The following is a 23,128-nucleotide window of genomic DNA, read 5'->3' as shown; positions in this document are numbered from 1 at the left end:
GAAGAAACCTTTCCCCTTGGTGAAGGGATCAATGACTAGGGGTATAGATTTAAGGTAAGGGGCAGAAGGTTTAGAGGGGATGAGGAAAAGCTTTTTCACCCAAAGGGCGGTGGGAGTTTGCCTGAAAGGGTGGTGGAGGCAGAGACCTTCAATATTTAACAAGTATTTAGATGTGAACTTGTAATGCTGAGGAATACAAGCTATATGCCAAGTGCTGGAAAATGGGATGAGAATAGTTGTTAAACTATTCTGTGTGTATACCTCTATGACTATTAATAGCATTGGAAAATGGATTTCAATATCTGTAAATGTCATGTTCAGGCACAGAAAGTGATCAAAAAGGCTAATGAAATGCTAAACTTTATAACTAGAGGACTGCAATACTAAAAGGATAGAAGTCATGCTGCAGCCGTCAAAAGTTTTGGGCACCACAACTTCGGAATAGAATTACTGGAAATGATACCTGGATTCCAACTCAAAGGGTTTAATTCGGAGAGAAGCACTCACCAGAAGTTATTCAATTTAGGGGGTGATTTGATCAAAGTTTAAGATATTAATGAGCTATCCACCCAGCCAGCATGTCTAACAGTGCAGCACTGCCTCAAAATGCATGCTTATTTGAAGCAATAACTGTGACATTCGTTTTCAAAACAAAACAAAGACAGATAAACTTAATTCAGTTAAAAACATTTATTTATTTACAATTGAACATGCATTTACAAACGCTGGTAGATTCTTTTTTTTAATAAAATTTATGCTAATTGTGTACTTTGGTCCTTCTTGAAAAGGGTAAGTTGAAACCCACAAGCATTTTTCAAATAAAAATAATTTGCATATTCAATTCCAAAGTGCAGGTGTTTGCAAAACTGATTGTAAACATCAATTGACTTCAATTTTATACTTCCATGGTATTCACAGCTCTAGCCTGAAAAAAAAGACTAATGGAACACAGAACAGCTATAGGATTGGTTTTAAAGGAAAGGGGAGGGGAGGAATAATGATGCCATTCATCCGTGAAAGCAAGAAAGATAACAGCAAAGAGTTCAACAGCCAGCAAAGTTGGGTGAGACACAACAAAACAGCCAAATAATTAATACATAGCAATGGCGGGTGGGTGTTTGGACAAAATGGGCTTTATATTAATTTTTATTCACCTTCCAACTAGGATAACAATGGGACACCATGGAAGATCTGACACTGCTGTCAAAGAGAGACTATTAACCTCCTGAAGTTCTGCCTGAAGGAGGATGAAATGTCAGGTAATTGCTGCCCCGACATAGATTTCTCGATTTAAAGGATAATTGCACTGATTGATGCATCTGTGCTGGGTGTGCAATGATGAATCATTAAAGGATAACTTTAACACATTTGGCTGTCACTATCCAGATCCATAAATCATTAGAACAACTGTATCCCTATAGTTCATACATGATTCTCTAGACAACAAGGCACAGTTTTTGTTCAGAGTAAAGCACTGCAGAGCACAAATTCTGTCCTTCACCAGAATGGAGAAAGCGGAATAGGATAGAAAAGGGAACAGAGAATACAGCAGAGTAATCATGGTTAACAAGTTTTTTTTCCACATGCAAATCTATCTGCATTGTTTAATCTTACACCTTAATACACAACGTCGGTTCATGGTGCTAGAAATACAAATTTCTGAATGCTTGCACATGCACTGGTTGAAGAAAGCATTGATGCATGCACTAGGGAGATGGCAACAGAATAGAGGAGGGGGTAAGAAAAGATGATTAGAGTGGGTGCAGGCTTGTGAAAAATACAAACATTGATACTGATCAAATTAACCATTCGTACGAGAAATCATCATCCCTGTTTGTTCCCCTGTCCTCGAATGAACTTTGAGCTACTTAAAACAAATTGTCTGAATGACTTCACAATTGGAGCTTGTAACATCGTGGACACAGTTGCTGAATCAAGCAGCAGGGTAATAAATCACCGCTGTAGCATAATGCAAATTAACAGGAGCGACACCCTGGGAAATGTTTAAATAAAAAAAGCCTCGTTGTACAGTAGTACTACATGCTTTGTTTCTCCAAAATCAGAGCTCTTCATTAAGAATTTTATACAAATTGAGGCAATTATTCATTATAACATTCTACTGATCATAGGAAGCCCAATAAAAACAAGTTAACTGATATCAAAGATCTAATAAACGTTGATTTTTTTTCCAACAGCTAGTATTTTTAAAAACCAATTATACGGAGTTTGTTTTTAAGATGGACAGTATTGGACTCAAAAGTCAAATTATGTACGAACACACCCTCTTGCAAACAAATTGTATTTCAAAATGATTCAATACAAAATACAAATGACCACAGTATAAATAATTATTGCACTGAAGTTGTTCTTTGTAAAACATAGTTAGACTGAACATGCTCTCGCAGCAGGATAATGTAGAGAATTCTTCTTTGCATCTGACAAGTCACTATTTGACATCAGGGTGACAAGAATTCCACTCCCAAAGCACAGTCATTCTTCATCTGACTGCAAACTCATTTGGGGCATTTGAAGATCACAAAGACCATTTGAAATCTGATTATCTCTCACTCTATGAAAGTGAGAAGTTTTCAGTCAAATTATTTCCCTCAGTGAATCAGACTTTAAAATCTGATGTACAGTAGATATTAACTGGTAAAATTAGCAATATTTGTACATCACAAAATGGCTGTTGACTTTGAATTAGTCTTTTCAAAGCACAAAAGGTACACAAAAATTCAGCACATGCATGCTCTCCAAATTAGCAACAGACGAGCAAGTTTGAAAGGATAGTATTTTTTCATAAAAAGATAGTTAAATAATAAACTTACCGTGAAACAAGGCAGCATTTCTTCATTCAGTGAAACAACTCTAACACTACAATCAATCTTCTCATTTGCTCAAAAATGTTCATAAAACAGTGATCCCTTTTTGACAACACACCATACAAAATATTGTGGTAAAATTACACTAAAAGGCCAACCAAGAAGCCTGAAGACAGAATTAAAGGCAACTAAGAATATGGACTGTGACAATTAAGGCAGTCTGCAACAGGAAAACAAGAATAGGCAAGTAGCTCAGACTGATTGCAGAGCTGTGCAAAATATGAAGAGGGAAACTGTTGGAACTTTCCTCAATTTGAACAGCGAATCCGCAAAAGTCTAAGAGGTCACTGGAGGTAAGACAAGAGGTTAGCCATCTGTTTTCCTTTGCTAAAGTCCCAATATTCTGGATTGCTCTTCTCAGCTACCTTTCCCCACCCTAAAAAAACATAGGGGTGAATTTTCAGGCTGATGCCACTGACATTGTAGCAAAAAGGTGCAGAAGCTGGGAGAAAATTCACCCCATAGTTACATGAGATGTTGTACATAGGAATGAAATACTTCAAACATACTGAGAAAATAAAATATATTGCAGCGGGAAGAGGGAAAGTAGCAGAGGATAAATAAGGGGAATGTTCCTCAACCAGAAATCCAAGGGTAGATCATGGACAGAAAAATATAGGAAGAAATCCAAGATGAGATTAAGGTGAAGGAATATGAAAGGTTCAGGGGAACAGTGAGATCCCAGGAGGATCACAAGGCTGCCATTGTTAATGGGAGATCGAGGTCGATAACCACCCAATTCCTGTGTCAAAGTTTAGAGGAAATGGCATTATTTCCTAATCGTCAGCAGACTAAGATCTCGCACTATATATTTGTATAAAATATATATAGATACCCTCCTGGCTAATTTCTAAAATGTTAAAAACTGGAGAAAGACCTTTTAAAAATGGCTGATGGTATATCAAATTGAGACTCTCAAACAAAAGGAGCTAGCATGGCAGTATCATAGAAACTTGCACTCGGTATCACTGAAGAGGTATTAAGGTCATGTGGCCTGCAGAGACCAAATTCAAAGAAAACTATACAAAGGCCATCTGCATTTTATAAACGAGACCTGGCCAACCAGGGTTATTTGTCTGCTCCGGCAAAGGACCCCACAACCTCTCAAGTCTTAATGGTTTGAATAGTTAACAATTTCAGGATCCAGACAAAAGGATACACACCCTTTGTCAAAGCCAGGAGTCATGTAACATGAATCTTTCGCAGGTGGAACCAGTTATATTGTCTTGCTGTACCGAAAATTCATTGTCATTTTAATATCTACAAGCAACAGAACAGGGGCTCTGCCCAGATTGAATACCTGGCCCCACTTACACCATCTCTACTGGGACTTCTGCACCATCATCTTCTAGGTGCACGTATCTTCTCATGTGGAAAAAAAAAACTAGGGTCTCATAAATCAGTGTTAGAAACATTATACGGGGCTGCGTACACCAAATTAGATTGGAGACATCCTGGCTTTAAAGAGGCTTGAGAATCTAGTGCATGTGTCACAGTCTCTGAATAAATGGGTCAGTGGATTAGGACTGACTTGAGGAAAAATTTCTTCAAAGGATTGTGAATCTTTGGAATTCTCCAGCCCAGACAGCTGTGGATGCCCAGTTGCTGAGTACATTCAGAGGTTGATAGAATTTGGGGTTCTAAAGGGATTAAGGAGAATAAGGAATAGTGAGAGTAAGTGGAGTTGAGGTAGAAGATTGACCATGATCTTACTGAATGGCAGAACAGCCTTAAAAGACCAAATAGCCTACTCTGGCTTCTATTTCTTTTGTTCTTATTAAATGCAAATAAATTGATGGCAGAAATTAAAAACTTCAGCTACTGAGGAAACCAGCAATGTTATACTGAAGGAAGGACAATTCAGGAAGGAAGCTTATTAAGGTTTACAAAAATAAGGCACGTATAAAATACTGAGCACAACTACAAACTGTAACCAGGGGCATAGACTAAAGCTCAGAAAGCTTAGGTTTAACTAATGCACAGGGCGGTGAATATGTGGGATGGATTGTCCAAGAAGTTATGGAGGGAAAGGTGCCTGTAACTTTAAGTGGAAGCTCAGAAATGTTTTTGTGAAAAGGAGTGATTGCAAAATAAAACGTGGCACATTTTCACTCTTGGAATTGGCTCAGTAGATTGCAAAGATTTCTTCTCTTCTTATTTACCTCAAACTCAGCATAAACATAGCAAATGGTTCATGTTTGAAAACTTCAGGTTTTTCATTAAACAGTTTAGAAATAGTTAAATATTATTCCGAATGCCCATGTCTGCATAAGTGGTAACATGCTTTATTTCCTCACTGCTCATTTGTTGCCTATGAAATATCCTCCCTCTTTGTTGCATTTTAGGAAGTGGGAGAACAGCTTTCTTGCAGATTCCAATCTGATTCTGCTCCACACTATCCTCCACTCTTCACAGCTGAGACTGGCTGCTCACGAGTTCTGGTATCAATTCTACATTTTACAAAGTTTCACTGCTCCAAATTGCTTGCAACAACATTTTAAGTAGAAACAAATGGAAGCATCTGACTCTGCCACTTAGGTCTGGGGGATGAGCAGACAACATTGCTGATGGGGGTCAGGGTGCAAAGGTTTTAGGGGAGCAGAAATCTTGCTGGTCGGTGTTGCCACAGGGTGGCTTGGTGGGCTGGAAAAAACATTCCTGCTCCTCCTGTCCCACAAGCAATGCTGTAAAGGTATTTACCTCACGGACGCAACCCTTCTTCCCAACTTTAAGCTGCCGGTTCCCTGAGACACCTGTGACTGTTAAAATTAAGAATATTAAAATCTCCAACCTTTGTGCAAGCAACTTACTCACCTACTCCTCAAGCTACCTCCATTCAAAACCGGTAGGAGGCAGGTTGGGTTCCCCTTACAGACTCCCTGCATTCTAAACTTGAGATAGGATCCATCATTTCCCCGCCCCCAAATCCCAAGTTAAAATTCATTCCAATGAATTGATCGGCCCCCTTCTGTCACCTCTATGATTCTTCGCGGACTAAAGCTCAAAGATAGTCGATGCAGCCTGTTTTATACCAAGTGCAATCACAAGCAATTGCACCATCTGTTGCAGTTGACAACCGGAAGATAGGGTCAAGAACCTAAGCATGACAAAAGACCCAAAATCTACAAGTGGTTTAAATGATAAGACCATTTTACAAATACCCAGGTAAGCCCTGTGGTGATTGTCCCTTTAAAAGGCAACACAGCAGAAGAGGGTCATCTGTCTTCAGGGACCAATTAGAATGGGAGTGGGTAATCTCCCCAGGAGTGGAGATTTCCCTTAGGCAGAAGGAATCTAGAAGGCATGTCATTGACATGTAGGGACTGGGCCAGCCGGTGGACAGCTGGGGAGATTGTCAGCCTCTGTACAGCTTTTCCTTGTTAAGGAGCCTTCTGTGTTCCTGACGAAGTCTGCAAGCTTGCATCATTACAGTCCCATTATTCACTCATGAAATAAGGTTTCAGTATTAACCCCAGCCTACATGTATTAGTTTAACTCAGATTTCTCTGCATCCTTGGTTCCCAGTAGCTAAGGAAAACCCAACATAAAGCATCCTGAGGAACAAGTACAGTTTTGGCAAGTTCCTTCTGTCTATAAAAAAATGGTTACCACAAATATAGAATGAAGGAATCCTGAAGAGCAGTGTGCAGGCTGACAACCAATCAAGTAAATGGCCAAGGCGATCAAAAACGCCAGACAATACAAGCCCGGATATTTCCAAGTATGAGCTGACCTCATTGGGACACTACATTGGGAGATCAGCCATGTACAGAAATAATAAAAATATCACATTACCATTGCGAACTGTCTCAACTGCCAAGTTCGTCTTTCATTCAAGTTCAGCAAACAACTACAAGGCATTATACAGAAGATATGGTCCACTATCAACAGTTAACTGCATTTAAACTTCTGAACAGGAAAGTCGCAATATAATTTTCTGGAAGAAGGTTCCAGAAGTAACTGCAGTGGCGTGTAACAAATTCCTGTTTTCTGGCACAGCTGCTGCAGCTTGGCTACAGTCAAAAATGCTAGCAACTCCCTTGATGGTACTTTGGCCATAATCCAGTGTTGGACTGATAATCCCACTCAAGGCCCTCTGCTACTACCCTGGCAATGCAAGGTCCATCCTTTTTAAATCTTCTGCTCTTTAAGCCTTGGACAACACTCAGTGTGGGACCAAAGGAGATATTTGTTTGAGACAGCTTGCTAAATTATGTCACCTGAATCATATTCTTTGGCTAAAAGTGGCAACAATTCAATCTCGCTTACAAATAAAGAAAAAGCAATGTATGACTACATTTGTGTGTGTGCGTGCATGCATGCAGTGTGTGTGGAGGCAGAATGGAGAGAGGCCCATTCGCTCTATCCCAGCTTCGCAAATCAAGTGTTTAATGGCTAACGAGAGGCTGCCTGGCAGGAAGGTGACCAACCAGCAGTGTGAAGGGGGCTCCGTGTCCAACTGAGAGTCTGGGCAGAGGGGCTAGGTCATGAACAGGAGCTCAGTCACGGCTACAAATTTAAAAGGTCCCATTCTCTTAACGTCTCGCTGTTTTCGTCATAGCAAGCTCAAAAAAGTCAATAAATGAAGTCTAAAATCATATCGGTGCTGCCACCCTTGCAGCCACGGTCCCACTGACAAGCTGATTCTTCCACCCTTGTGCCGCCATCTAATACTTATTGTAAAACACGCCAAAAACCTTTTACCATCAATACCCAAAAAATGCATCAGACAATGAAAAATTGCATATCGTTGACGATTTAGCAAGCTCAATATGTTCATTGGTTTTCCCCCTAAAATGGCAGGTGGGCTTCCCATTTTTCCGCCCACTTGCCTTCTGTAATATCAGAGACTGGCGTGGTGACATCATATTACCAACCCAACATCATCACACAGTATTTTACATTCACGTTGGGGTGTGTGTGTATGGGGAGAGAGAGAGAGAGAGAGGAGAAATGTAGGTGCCTGTCCAATTTGTGACCATAAAATCCAGGTCTCAGTTCTTAAGGAGTGCGTATGGGATGTGCAAGTGTCTGCACATTGTGCGTATGCGAATGAAATATATGCGCACAGTCTACATGTATTTGAATTCATGAGACAGATGGAATCAGGCATAATGAGTAAAGAGGACAGTCAGCAGAATGCATACTTCCGCCACACTTTGTTAACTCAAACTTATTACAATTAGCATCTTCCTTGAGACTTCCCCATCTGGTTGATGCTCTGTAACTACAAAGCTGAAAAAATATTTTTAACAACCTGCTCTGAATACTCTGTTCACATTTTGACAGCTGTTACAAATTGCACCACATCAGCTGAGACAATCCACAATATTCTAAACAAAAACTCAATTCTTTCAATTTCCCAACGTTATGGGAAACTTTTAAAACATTCACAGGATACAGATTTGTAGCTTTGCCAGAAACTAATCAGTTTTTCCTTGGGCCATACCCTTCCTGTATGCCAAGTTCCGTTGAACTCCTTCCATTAGTATTTGACATATATCGTTTACAGCCAAACAGACTAACAAACAGGATGTAGCCCTTCCATTTGCTTTCCAAATGTGTTACTGAAAATAAGCCAACATTTTCATATTGACACGAAGTCATTTCAGGGACAGCAAACACAAAATTGAATCCTATCGAAACATTCACTTTCAAATCACATCGCTAATATGGCTATACATCACCATACTTTCGTTGTCGCTGGATCACTATCCCGGAGTATCCTAGCTAACATTATTGTAGGAGCACCATAACCACAAGGACTGCAATAATTCAAAGAGAAGGCCCACCAGGACTAGGGATGAGCCATTGACAGGACAGCTCACATCCTGAGAATATACCAAAAGAAAAATAAGCAATCTAATCTAGACATTAACAAAAGAGTCAGAGTCCCCAGTGAGCTGATGTCATCTTCACAACAATGGGATTTCACAATGGATACTGAATTCAGATGGGATGTCATTCCTCAAATTTGAAGTTGGACAGACTGTACTGTTAGAAGAGAACAAATCCTCCTAGATTCAAACAGTAAAATGTAATCCATTGACAACTGGGCAGCACAGTTCGCTTCCACTGGGCTTGTATCTCACTTCAGGCAACACATTTTCCAGGCATTAGTGAAGGCAAGAAAAAAAAAATCACGATTGCAAATAAGTTAGCAATGTTTCCAAGGCTATCCACATGACAGCAAAGTAACACATAACCAGAACGAATGATGTCTCCGCTGATGAATGACTTAAAAAAAAGCAACATTTGTAGAACAAGTGGCAGAGTTCCTGAGAGTCTGAAAGTCAAATATGGATGAGGAAACATGATGGAAGATCATTTTAAAAACCTGCATGTAAAAATAGTTTTGTGATATAAAAGAATGCAATTTTGAAAATGCATGACGTTCAAATCCCTGGAATTCAGGCGAAGAAATCCCAGTCGCAATTTGATTTCAATATCATCTTTGATGAAAACAAAGGGGAAATGCAGTTTACGAAATTAACTGAATAAGGCACATATGGCAGGCAGCATGAATTTAAGAACTGAGATTTAGTTGACATTTTTGTTCCCCCCCCAGGAAGTTCTTCACCACTTTGGTTATCCTGAAGGTGGTCTTCCAGGCCCACCAATATCCACGTCAACGTAAGTGTACAAGGGATATTTCTTGACCTCCAAGACCTTATACTTGAGTGAATTTAAACCATCATGTTCCATTGTTTGTCTCGTTCGAGCAATTCGGTTAAACCTGTAAGCAAAGGTTTCAGAATAACCAACTAGCACGTTACTACGGTCTCATTACTAGTTATTAAAATTTATACATTCTAAAATTCACACAAGTGGAAAATCTGTAATCCTGTTCAGATAATTTTCTTTTACAGCCTCATTTTTCTGAGTATTAAGAAATTCATTGAATAATTAAGAAATGCCATGGATTATTAAAGGGACATTCTATTTGAAAAATGTAACTATTTTGAAAATGTGACCAATCGGATAGGCATGAAGAATGTAGTAGATACAATATGTTTGGGTTTTCAGAAGGTACCGGGTAAGGTATCTCACGGGGCTTGTTAGAAAAATCCATTGGGGAAGTATGGCAAAATAGGCAGAAATCTGGTTGAATTACATCAAACAATATGGCGAGAACTGGAATAAAAGCAAAATACTGCAGATGCTCGAAATCTGAAATGAAACACAAAATGCTACAAAAATTCAGCAGGTTTGACAGCATCTGTGGAGAGAGAAACACAGTTAACATTGAGTCTATATATGGACACAAAACGTCAACTCTTTCTCCAGACATGGTGCCAGACCTGCTGAGTTTTTCTAGCATTTTGTTTTTATTTATTATTGCTAGGATTGAAGAAAGCTTAATAAGACTTTACTCCAACGCTCACTACATGATCTGCATATAGACAATTTAGAATTGGGCTTTTGTATTTTTAAAATTGTTGACAACACAAAAAAGGGTTTAGCTAACAACAAAGCAAGAGGTACAGAATGATATGGCCAGGTTAGTGGTTGAAAGAACCGTAATTTCTAATTCCATAAATTACAAAAGTTTTGCTTTGAATTGGTAATGTGTTTGCAACAAGCAAAAAGTTCAGAATAAAAATTCCTTTGGGAATTCCTAGATTTGAAAAGGAACAGAATTTCTCAAAGGAAAAAGTAAAAAGCAATCTTCGAGCACACACTCCTATCTTACCCTAGGACTTTGCATTCACTCCTCGCTCAGACAGCTTCCCTCAACATATCAAATGAAACCTCTTAGAATCATAGAATCCCTACAGTATAGAAGGGAGCCATTTGCCCATTGAGCCTGCACCGACAACAATCCCACCCAGGCCCTATTCCCTAACCCCACATATTTACCCTGCTAATCCCCCTGACACTAGGATCAATGTAGGATGGCCAATCAACCTCACCCGCACATCTTTGGTGTGTGGGAGGAAACTGGAGTACCCAGAGGAAACCCATGCAGACACGGGGAGAATGTGCAAACTCCACATAGTCAACCAAGACCGGAATTGAACCCAGGTCCCTGGCACTGCACCACCATGCCGCCTCTTGAGGACCTCCGACAAAATGGAATAGGAGTAGCTTTCATAGCAAAGGATGGCAGAAGGACATTAGTGAAAGAGGATATTGGCTCCGAAGGAACTAGAATCCGAAACGGGTGGAGGTTAGGAATAATCAAGGTCAGAAAACATTGGTGGGAGTAGTTTATTGGCCCCTAACAGTGGTTATACCATCAGACAGAGCTATTATGCAAGAAATACTTGGGAGTTTGTGACAACAGCAATATAATAATCGTGGGGACTTCAATCTTCATAATCAAAGGCCAAATCAAATCAAATTGGCACAGATAATCTAGAAGATGAATTTGTAAAATTATTCTGCAATAGTTTCCAGGAACAACAATAATTGGAACCAACTTGAGATAAAGCTATTTTAGATCTGGTATTTACAATGAGGCAGGTTAAATTAGTAATCTCCTAATACAAGGCATTCCTGGAAAAATGGTACAATTAAATTTCATATTAAGTTGGAAAGCAACATACTCCAATCCCAAAAAGCCAAAAGTTACATTGATAAAGTTGATTGATAAATAGGCTGAAAGGTATGGCAGTAAATAGGAAACATTTAAAGAAATAATTCATGATAATCAACAAAAATACAAAAAATTTAGCAAAAAAATCCATCTGTGCATGCTAGAGAAGTATTGTATTAGATTAAAAAGGGGCTTAAAGTTGCAAGGAATAATAGAACCGAGGATTGGGAGTTTGGGAAAACTGCAGAAGGCCAAATATTTGATAAAAAGGAATGAAAAATGCATTAGAGTAAACTAGCCAGGATTATAAAAACAGACTGCAGGAGTTATTCCAAGTTTATAAAAAGGAAAGTAGCTAAAGTAAACATTGGCCCCTTAGGAGAACAAGATGGGAGAAATTATCATGGTGAATGAGAAAATGGCAGAGACCTTGAACACATGTTTGTCTTCACACAGAGGACACAAAACATCAGAAATAGAGGGTAGCTAAGGAACTTAAAGTAATTAATATCAGCAGAGAAGTACCAGAAAAACTTTAGGCTCTAAAATAGAGCTGGCAATTTCTCAGCACCTAATGATCAACAATCTAAGGGTTTGAAAAGAGGTAGCCATAGGAATGGTGGCTTTCTGGAATGGTCTTGGTGGATTGTAAATGTATACATTTGCTAACTTACAATCCACCAAAGATAGTGCAGGAAGTGAAAGTAGAATTTGCAGAGTTACTGGCTATAATTTTCCAATCCTTCCTAGATCAAGGGAACTGTAGAATTGCAAATGTCACACCCTTGATCAAAATAGATCAAACAGATAAGCCCAACAACTACGAACCAGTTTAATTTCAGTGGTGGGGAAGCTTCCAGAAGCAATTTGAGACAAAATTAATAGTGACTTGGACAAACGCAGGTTTATTAAGGAAAACCAGTGTGGATTTATTTGTTAAGAGAAAATGAAGTGGATTTCTCTAAAATCCCTGTGGCCATTGCATGTAAATCATTCAAAGACGTATTAGAAGGACGTGCCAAGAATTGATACTGGATTAGTAGGGAAAGCACATAACTAACTAAAAGTTAAATTATTCCTCTGCCTGGCCTCTTTCTACTTCGATATTCATTTTTTTGTTCCTGATTCTTACAGCATTACTTACAGTGCATCACAAGCAAAGTGCTACAGATGCTGGAAATCCACACCAGGAAATGCTGGACAGATGCAAAAGGTCAGTCAGGAAACCATGGAGAGAGAAGCAGAGTGATATGAACTCAACTTTGTTTGAAATTAATGCTATTTCTCTCTCCACACCAACCGAGTACTTCTATTAATTGGTATTTACAAGCTGTTTTGTTGCTTAGAAAGAAGACCACTTACCTCTGAGGGTTAGGTGCATTATTTTTATCCCTGTCATGTCTGATCATACGGCATTTCCCGATGCCATTACTGGGGCGTGAAATTGACATGCCTTTGAAAACAATCCTATTCAGAAAGAAAGGCAGTAGTTAACTCTTCAATGGCTCTCCATCATTGTCCAGCGAGATGGGACTGCACTGGTGTAGTTCCATTCTTATCTAATCATAGCCACAGAGTTGTCTGCAATAGCTACTTTTCCCAATCCTGGATTGTCATCCCTGGTGTCGCCAATAATGTATTCATGAACCCTACCCGTTTCCCATCTATAGGTTGTCCTTTTGTGGCATCAGCTGAAAAGAGTTAGTCTCCGCAAACATGTTGACGACGCCTAGCTCTACTATCTTGGCCTTCCGCTGTCCAAAGTTGCCAGACTACTTGTCCAGTATCCAGTAAAGATCAGCAGAAATTCCTTCCTAATAAATCCCTAGACTTGACTATTCCAATGCACACCTGACCAGCTCCTTCATGCCACCTTCCATAAACTGATCATTCAAAACACTGCTGCCCATGTCCTAGCTCACATCAAGTCCATTAGCCCTTATGCCCTGCATTTGCTGTCCATCCATCAGATATTTGCACCCCTCTAATTCTGCACTCAAGTCATCCCCGATTTTAATCACTCAACCATTAGCAGTTGTGCCTTTAGCTATCAAAGCCTTAAGATTTTTTTTTGTCTCTCTATTTTTTAAGATGCTCCTCATACTAATCTCTTTTGAAAAACCTTTTCATTATATGCTCTGATACTTCAAGGTGTCAAATTGTTTTAAAACACTCCTGTGAAGTGCCTTTGGAAGTTTGTCACATTCAAAGGTGCGATATACATACAAGATATCGCTGTTGTTGTTAAACCCAGTACTGTATGAGTAAATAAGAATGGTGTGTAATACACTTTGTAAAGGGCCAGAATTTTCTCTAGCAAAACACCTCATGGCCCTTGCATCCTTTAACTGAAATATATCTTCAACTAAATAGTACAGCACAAAGTGACTATTCAGCCTGCTCTTTCATAAAGTAATCCATATAGTCTGAAGTGGATAAGTTCTCCACATCATTGAATTGTTTTCTTCTTCAAGTGTTTAAGCACAATTCAAAATCAGTGAACTGATGAGGACTTCCACCCTTATGCTGTCAATCTCATGGCAATGTTCCTGGAAAAAGTTGCACCTTGGTGGTGGTACTGGGTAAAAGTGATAAACATACTCACTGGTTCCAAAAGGTAATTTTACAATGAATGTTAAGTGTTGTGAGAAACTCTAGTAATCTTAAACTTGTAATGTAATTTTATTTTAATGTCATTCTGCCTGAATCCTGTGCATATATTTCTTTTATTTCTTCATCTGCAACATTCAAAAATTGCAAGTGCAGGAATTCAGTTACGTTTAGCTTCCTAATCTGCTGTTGGTGAGAATCATTCAATGTAACTGGTAGCTTACGCTGGTTGATGATGACACTGTTGTTGGATGATTTAAACTGACATCAGAAAAAGGGAATCTATGCCAAAGGGATCACTATATCATGGTGGGCAGCTTTTTCATCAATGGCAAACACTGTTGCTAATCTGATGACAGCAAAATCCAGCCCCTTGTCATGTCAATATAATATTGACGAAGTGCCAAACTTGAGCCATCTTTACAGATAGCTCCTAAAGCAGCATTCCAAGGTGGTGAGATCTCCTCGTGCCTTGGCAATCACGTGACCCTCAAAAGTCTCCAGAACTGATATTTGTTGAATCTGCCAATGCACGTATCGGTTGTTGTGTTTACCTGTAATACAATAGATCTATACATATTTCAAGTAATGTATGAAATCATATAGAAATACTACACCATGTAACGTGTAATACTCGTGCAGAGTGTCACACTGCATGATCCTTCTCAACTATACAATATGTCGTTGGCTGTCCCTTGATTTGAGGATGACGTTTACTCGGAATAGTGTGTTTCTACCATGGGTCTTCATATGACTGAACAGGTCGATTCTCAACCCACAGATCTTAGGACACATGGAGCAGGATGTCCCATAAGTGGGATTTTTGAAGTTATCAGGGCCATCTATAGACCAAGGTCAAATGGTCAAAACCCCCTTCGCTAACAGAATGACAATGCCATCTGTCAATGCTGGAAAGACATTTCCAACAATTCAACTGTGAATCCACAATAGGAGTCAATACTCACAGGTTTCATCCCATACATGTTAGAATCTATAGGATAACCACCATCAATGGGAGAGCTGCAACAAGCAAACAGATGAAAAACAACAAAGATGCAACCCTGCAGTATTCTAGCAGAGGTCTTCAAAGCTGCTGAGTTTTTGCTCACGTCAAGAGACCATGCACTCATTCTATGGACTTTAGAGGAGAGGAAAGGAAAGCCCTGCCCCAATACAGTTATAATATTTATACTCCAATCTTCAGGGTTAGTATGAGGTCCACGTGAATTAACTGGCAAACTGTGGTTCAACACACACTACACAATAAAAGGCAATTGTGGTCAAGTCAGAGTTCACAGATTTCTCAACAACCCACCCAGATGTTAGTAAACACAGTCAACCAATCTCACAAACCATCGTCCTGAAATTCTCTCCAAAAGTCACTCCAACTCAGACAGCCTCAACATCGCAGGGTTTCAATCTCATTTCCCAAGTCTCTCTTCCACTGGATTCCCAAGTATGCACTCAAGCATTAACTCGAAGCACAACTTCAGCTCCTTGGCCTCAGTGAGCAGAGTACTAGTACCCAAATGGGGCACCTTTGCCCCAACAGCACATTCACCAAACTTCTGTTGCCTTCTTGAATCTTCAGTGCTTCTCTTGAACTTCTAACTCTGCGAGTAAGTCTGCTAACTGCAATCCTTTCCCTGCTTCCCTCTTTTTTTCAACTGGGATCTTTGTCCTGTCTGGGACGCTTATCTGCCATGACACACTGCTCCCAGTCACATGATCTTGGTTTTCGTACCTTTTTGCTCTATGCTCAGGCACACTGAGCTCATCCTCGGACCAATGAACTTACATTGCTGAATTGCGCATGTGCAGCCTGCTCCTAGTTCGCGCATGCCCACAAGTTCTGAGGTCTATTGGGGTTTCGGAGTTCTTGACCTCTACACTCGAAGAGAAGGTAGGTTGGCTGCCATAACGCTATCTTCAAGAAGGGAGGGTAAATCATGCTGTCAAGATATTTCCCTATTGTCCACAGTAAAGATAATTCTGACACATTCTCTTGAACCATCTACTTCCTGCAGCTTAGGAAATGCTTCCAGAGACATTGTGTGGCTTTAGACCTTCCAGAGGAACTTCGACATGGTCTTGGTGGACAAGTGGGCCCACACTGGACATGTACAGGATTATTGTACCCTGTTTGTATATTTAGTTTCATATATCACATTATCAGAGGTCTACATAGCGATGAAGATAAATGCAGAGGAATGTAGGATTTGCTTCCACAGCAAAGGCCAATGACATTGAATCTGAGACTTTAATGTAAACCTGAAATCTGTAAGTCTCCCCTTTACTTTCCCTGTGCCATTTCTATCTGTCTGCTCCAAATAATTTGTTTTTTCTGTGCCACATCACATTTACCAAATGTTTTATCAACTCATTCTAATGCTCATTTATTTCTCTTTTGCTCAATTTTTTGCTATGTGTTTCTCTCACTCACTTCTTCAACTCTTAGTAGGCAGGAAGCAGTCAGACAAGAAAGACATTGCAGAGTTTAGAACCAGGATACTCTGGAAAATCTCGTGTCAGGCAGGTCAAGCACTACTCAGAACTGACAGGCCAGCAATGATTCATGGTTGGCTGAGCATGTAGACAGCCTTGCGAGCAGTGGGCTGGGGAAAGGATGATATTGGAATAAATCAGATTGAACTGCACACTCCGAGAGGCTCAGATTGAGCCACTGAAAGAATTAGAGAGAGGATGTCAACAAAAGTGTTGGATGAGTGGGTCCGAAAGGACATAACTGCTAGTCTGGACCTACAGCAGGCAGTGAGAAAACCAACAAGGAGGAAAAATACTTGACCTCATCCTGACCAACCTGTCTGCTGCAAATGCATCTGTCCTTGGGAGAGACCATCACACAGTTCTTGTGAAGACAAAGTCCTGTCCTTACATTGAAGTGTGTCCTCATCGCTTTGTGTGGCACCATGCTAAATAGGATAGATTTCAAACAGATCTAGCAACTCAACACTGAGCATCCATGAGGCACTGTGGGACAGTAGTAGCAGCAGAACTGTATACAATCACAATCTGTAACCTCACGGCCTGGCATATTCCCCACTCTACCACTATCACCAAGCCAGGGGATCAACTGGTTGAAGGAAGAACTCAGAAGGGCATGCCAGGAGCAACACCTAAAAAGGAGGTTTCAAACTGGTGAGGCTACAACACAGGACTACTTGCTCACCAATCAGCAGAAGCAGCATACATTAGACAGGAATTAAGTGATCCCACAACCAATGGATCAGATCCAAACTCTGCAGCCCTGCCACATCCAGCTGTGATTGATAGTGGAAAAATGAACAGCCCATTGGAGGAGGCTGCTCCACAAATATTCCCATCTTCAACGATGGGGGAAGTCCATCACGTCAGTGCAAGAGACAAGGCTGAAGCATTTGCAGCCATCTTCAGCCAGAAGTGCTGTGAGGATGATTCACCTTAGCCTCTTCCTGAGGACCCAACATCACAGATGCCAGTTTTCAACTAATTCAATTCAATACATCAAGAAACGGTTGAAGGCACTAGATGCTACAAAGGCTATGGGCCCTGACAGCATTTCAGCAACAGTAGCGAAGACTTATGCTCCAGAACCTAACGAAGTTGTTCAGTACCACTGCAACACAGGGTTTGGGTTTGCAGTGTATTGTGTGAGATGCGATGCAATGCGTGAACAGTGAGGCAGACCAGGTAAGAGGCCATGCTCCCAACATCGTTGAAAGGCCCCCTAAATCTCATCCCCAAATGGGCAACCCCTTACTTTTAAACCATAACCCCCTAGTTCCAGATTCTCCCACAAGGGGAAATATCCTCTCCACATGCACCCTGTCAAGACCCCTTAGATTCTTATACGTTAAGTTGCCTCTTACCCTTATGAACTCCAGTGGATACAAACCTAGTGTGTCCAACTTATTCTCATCAGGCGACCCACCCATTCCACGTATTAGTCTGGTTAAAACTTCCCTGAGCTGTTTCCAATGCATTTATATCCTTCCTTAAATGAGGTACTGTACACAGTACTCCAGATGATCACCAATGATCTGTATAATTATAGCATAACCTCCCCACTTTTGTATTCAATTCCCCTTGCAGTACGTTATAACATTCTATTAGTCATAGAGGTATACAGCACAGAAAAAGGCTAAAGGAAAAGAAACTAAGCGCAGCATTTTGCATCCCAATTCCCATTCTCATGTAAAACTGCCATAAAACCCTATTCTATAACCACCTCCAGGCCTACAACCCTCCAAGAACTGTTGTTGTTGCAACTGAACTCTTATGCTTTCCCCACTTCCTTCGGCCTTATCCTAACTTCTCTTTTGGCTCAGTGTCAGTAACTATGAAGCTGAGAACTAATTTTATGTTCCAAGCTAAGAAATATGCAAAGGAAATTCAGAATCATTTATTGCAAAATTCAAAATATAGAGGACATAATTTAGCAGTTAGGAATTCTGGCAGAACTATTCTGCACAGTAGGAAGTACATATCCAGTAAAAATCATTGATGCAAACAATATTAGTTAGATCAAAAAAGGACTTGCTTCTGAAGAAAGGAGAGTCTAAGGCGTATGATGGAAATCAAATGCGTTGACCTTAAAGGATGCCATATTTTTGTTGAAGCTTACCTGAGAATCAGAAGAGGGTGCATCAGAATGTGTTAAGTTTGTCAGAGTGGTCAGAAACTACAATCCTTTAATCATACAATTCAAAATGAACCAGCTATAGAGATGAGACCTGGAAGCTCCAACCCAACACCACTGTGGCAGAACCATTGCCACAAGGATAGCAGAATTCCAAGACGACCAGCAGGTCAGCCATCACTGGAGGGAAATGAGGGATGGGCAATAAATATTGCCAACATCCTGAAAACAAGTTTTTTTCCCCCCAAATATTGATGCAAATGTAGATTGCTCCACACACAGGCAACCCTTCAACACAAGATTGTCCCTGGGCGTACAGCACAGGAACAGGCCCTTCGGCCCTCCAAGCCTGTGCTGATCATGATGCCCTAACTAAACTACAAGATCATGGCTGAACTTCATAGAATCCCTACAGTGCAGAGACAGGCCATTCAGCCAATTGAGCTTGCACCAACAACAATCCCACCCAGGCCCTTTCCCTGTAACCCCATGTCTTTACCCTGCTAATCCCCCTGACACTAAGAGGCAATTTAGCATGGTCAATCCACCTAACCTGCACATCTTTGGAGTGTGGGAAGAAACCAGAGCACCCAGAGGAAACCCACGCAGAAACCCACGAGGCCTGAATAGAACCAGAGTCCCTGGTGCTGTGAGGCAGCAGTGCTAACCACTGTGCCACCGTGCCACTAATTGCAGATATGTTCTGGGACTTCATACGATATCAAGCCACTTAAGAAGATGTTTGGTCAAAGAGGTAGATTTTAAGCAGTGATTTAGTGGAAAGCGAGGTAGAAAGGCAGAAAGGTTTCGAGTGAACACCAGAGCTTAGGGCCTGGGCAGCTGAAAGCACAGCCAACAATAATCATAGATTCTACAATGCAGGAGGCCATTTGGCCCATTGAGCCTGCACCGACAACAATCCCATCCCCGTAACCTCACATACTTACCCTCAATCCCCCTGACATGAAGGGGCAATTTAGCATGGCCAATCAACCCAACCTGCACATCATTGGACTGTGGGAGGAAACCGGAGCACCCGGAGGAAGCCCACGCAGCACGGAGAGAATGTGCAAACTCCACACGGTCACCCGAGGTCGGAATTGAACCTGGGTCCCTGGCGCTGTAAGGCAGCTAACCACTGCGCCACCGTGCCAGTCGAGTGACTAAAATCAGGGATGCTCAGGAGGCTGGAATTAAGGGGAGTGCAGACATCTTGTTGTGTAGAGCTGCAGGAGAACAGAGGTGGACAAGAGTGAAAATTTTAAAATCAAGGTGTTGGCTAGTCTGAAGCCAGGTCTATGATCAGAAGAGTGGTGGGTAAACGAAATTTGGTGCAAGTTAGGACACAGACAGCAGATTTTTGGGTGGCCTTAAATTTATCAAGGAGTCAGAAGTGAATTTGAATAGTCAAATATGGATGTAACAAAAAGGCATGAATGAAGGTTTCAGCAGCAAAAGAGCTGAGGCAGAAATAGGCTGGTGGAAATAGGCAAACTTAGCGATGTGAAGATCTGGTTGACAGCTGACCTCAGTCAATGTGACACCAAAATTGTGGTTCAGCCTCAGTTGCCAGGCAGAGAGATGAGGTCTGTGGCATGTGAACAGAGTTTGTGGCCAAGACCAAAGTATATGGCTTTAGTCTCCCTCAATATTTAATTATGAACTTTTGCTCAACCGGTACCAGATGTCAAATAAGCAGTCTAACAATCGAGAGAGTAAATAATGTTGAAAGACGCGATGGTGAGATAGAGCTGGATGACATCAGTACTACAATGAAGGCCTGCATCCTAAGGTCTTAAGAAAAGTGCTCCAGAGGTAATAGATTGGTTGGGATCGTCCAAAATTCTCTTGATTCTGGGAAGGTCCCTTGTCAACAAGGGAGTCAAGGGTTATGGTAAGCAGACAGAATGGTGGAGTTGAGGCCATGACGTCACAGGTGGATAGGGTCGTAAAGAGTGCCTTTGGTACATTGGCCTTTATAAATCGGAGTATCGAGTATAAAAGTTGGAGTGTTATGGTAAGGTTATATAAGGCATTGGTGAGGCCGAATTTAGAGTATTGTGTACAGTTTTGGTCACCTAGTTACAGGAAGGATGTAAATAAGGTTGAAAGAGTGCAGAGAAGGTTCACAAGGATGTTGCCGGGACTTGAGAAGCTGAGTTACAGAGAGAGATTGAATAGGTTGGGACTTTATTCCCTGGAGAGTAGAAGAATGAGGGGAGATTTGATAGAGGTGTATAAGATTTTGATGGGTATAGAGTGAATGCAAGCAGGCTTTTTCCACTGAGGCTAGGGGAGAAAAAAAACCAGAGGGCATGGGTTAAGGGTGAAAGGAGAAAAGTTTAAAGGGAATATTGGGGGGGGGCTTCTTCACGCAGAGTGGTGGGAGTATGGAATGAGCTGCCGGATAAAGTGGTAAATGTGGGGTCATTTTTAACATTTAAGAAAAACTTGGACAGGTTCATGGATGAGAGGGGTGTGGAGGGATATGGTCCAAGTGCAGGTCAGTGGGACTAGGCAAAAAATGGTTCGGCACCGACAAGAAGGGCCAAAAGGCCTGTTTCTGAGCTGTAATTTTCTATGGTTCTAATCAGATTAGCCATGTTTTATCAAATGACATAGAAGTTTCAAGGAGCTAAATGTCCATAGCCTGCTTCTCATCCTTGTGTGCGGATGATGTCACAAAGAGGCACAATGTAGATGAGAAATAGGACGGGATGAAGGATAGACCTCCATACTTTTGTATCATAAACTCCAAGATAAGGGTCACCTATTCCATTTGCCTGATTGATTACTTTTTAAAAAAATATGCGTGACAACTAAATCTCTCTGTGCACAGCTTCATGCACTCTCCATGAAGAAAATATTTGTCTTTCTTGGATCCAAATTGATGGCTTCACATTTTCCCATATTGAACATCTGCCATGCTTAGTCTGTCCATGGCCCTTTGCAACTTCCCACTTCCATCAAAGTTATTAACAGATATGTGGTGAAAATCTGACATCTTGGTATAGATTTTTGTGGAATAGCATGTATCTTTAAAGGTTTCCTCCAACATTGTGAAAAAAATGCAGCTACATCAACTCAGATTTTCTGTTACAACAGAAACTTATTTACATTATTTACATGACATGAGTTCAGTTTGTTGCTGGTCCTTTATGTTAATCTCAGCTCGCTTTACATTATGGAAAAATGTCAACCGTTCCCTCCTTCAGTGATGCACACTTTTCCCCAAGTAACAGGAGACATTGTGTTTGTGTTGTGTAACTGCTGCAGTATTGGTTTAAGGCTTGCTGTTTGACTCATCTGCTCCCCCCATATTATTCCTGGTCTCAGTACTTTCTTACATTTATTGGTAACTGAATAGTTGGCTCGTGGTCATGCCACTGAGACCCAACTTGCATTCATTATGTGTTAGTATCTCTACCGAGGTGTTCAAACGCAATACATCAGGAAAGGCCAGAATTAACAGTAAGAATCACACCCTCAGTTCAAACCATTTTCCAGGTGCATTCTTTATATCAGTCAATATTTTTATTACTACAATTTTGAACAAGCCTGAACTTTAAAAGGGCAAAATTTATAAATACATAGTACCTTGTTACGTCTCTCAGAAAGATGATAAAGCACTTCATATTATGGGACTGTTTTGAAATGAATTAGAACCATAGAAAATTACAGCTCAGAAACAGGCCTTTTGGCCCTTCTCGTCTGTGCCGAACCATTTTATGCCTAGTCCCACTGACCTGCACTTGGACCATATCCCTCCACACCCCTCTCATCCATGAACCCGTCCAAGTTTTTCTTAAATGTTAAAAGTGACCCCGCATTTACCACTTTATCCGGCAGCTCATTCCACACTCCCACCACTCTCTGCGTGAAGAAGCCCCCCCTAATATTCCCTTTAAACTTTTCTCCTTTCACCCTTAACCCATGCCCTCTGGTTTTTTTCTCCCCTAGCCTCAGCGGAAAAAGCCTGCTTGCATTCACTCTATCTATACCCATCAAAATCTTATACACCTCTATCAAATCTCCCCTCAATCTTCTACGCTCCAGGGAATAAAGTCCCAACCTATTCAATCTCTCTCTGTAACTCAGCTTCTCAAGTCCCGGCAACATCCTTGTGAACCTTCTCTGCACTCTTTCAATCTTATTTACATCCTTCCTGTAACTAGGTGACCAAAACTGTACACAATACTCCAAATTCGGCCTCACCAATGCCTTATATAACCTTACCATAACACTCCAACTTTTATACTTGATACTCCCGATTTATAAAGGCCAATGTACCAAAGGCACTCTTTACGACCCTATCCACCTGTGACGTCACTTTTAGGGAATTCTGTACCTGTATTCCCAGATCCCTCTGTTCAACTGCACTCTTCAGAGTCCTACCATTTACCTTGTACGTTCTTCTTTGGTTTGTCCTTCCAAAGTGCAATATCTCACACTTATCTG

At 40.9% G+C, this 23,128-nt stretch overlaps 1 protein-coding gene across 1 annotated transcript in view; it reads right to left on the bottom strand.

Moving 5' to 3' along the window:
- Positions 1-681: 681 nt before the first annotated feature.
- The window catches only part of b4galt1l (DP-Gal:betaGlcNAc beta 1,4- galactosyltransferase, polypeptide 1, like), a 68,463-nt gene continuing 46,016 nt past the window's right edge, over positions 682-23,128 (bottom strand). Inside the window, exons 5-6 of the mRNA XM_078214169.1 lie at positions 12,784-12,888; positions 682-9,618 (exon numbers count right to left, since the gene is read on the bottom strand). Of these exons, the coding sequence (XP_078070295.1) occupies positions 9,471-9,618; positions 12,784-12,888 (253 nt within the window). The 3' untranslated portion in view covers positions 682-9,470. The remainder of the gene's footprint in view (positions 9,619-12,783; positions 12,889-23,128) is intronic.

The sequence above is a fragment of the Mustelus asterias genome, chromosome 6 (assembly GCF_964213995.1).
Source record: "Mustelus asterias chromosome 6, sMusAst1.hap1.1, whole genome shotgun sequence".
In the NCBI taxonomy this organism is placed as follows: Eukaryota; Metazoa; Chordata; class Chondrichthyes; order Carcharhiniformes; family Triakidae; genus Mustelus; species Mustelus asterias.
The sequence above is the reverse complement of the archived record's forward strand: the minus strand, read 5'-3'. Positions and strand labels throughout refer to the sequence as shown.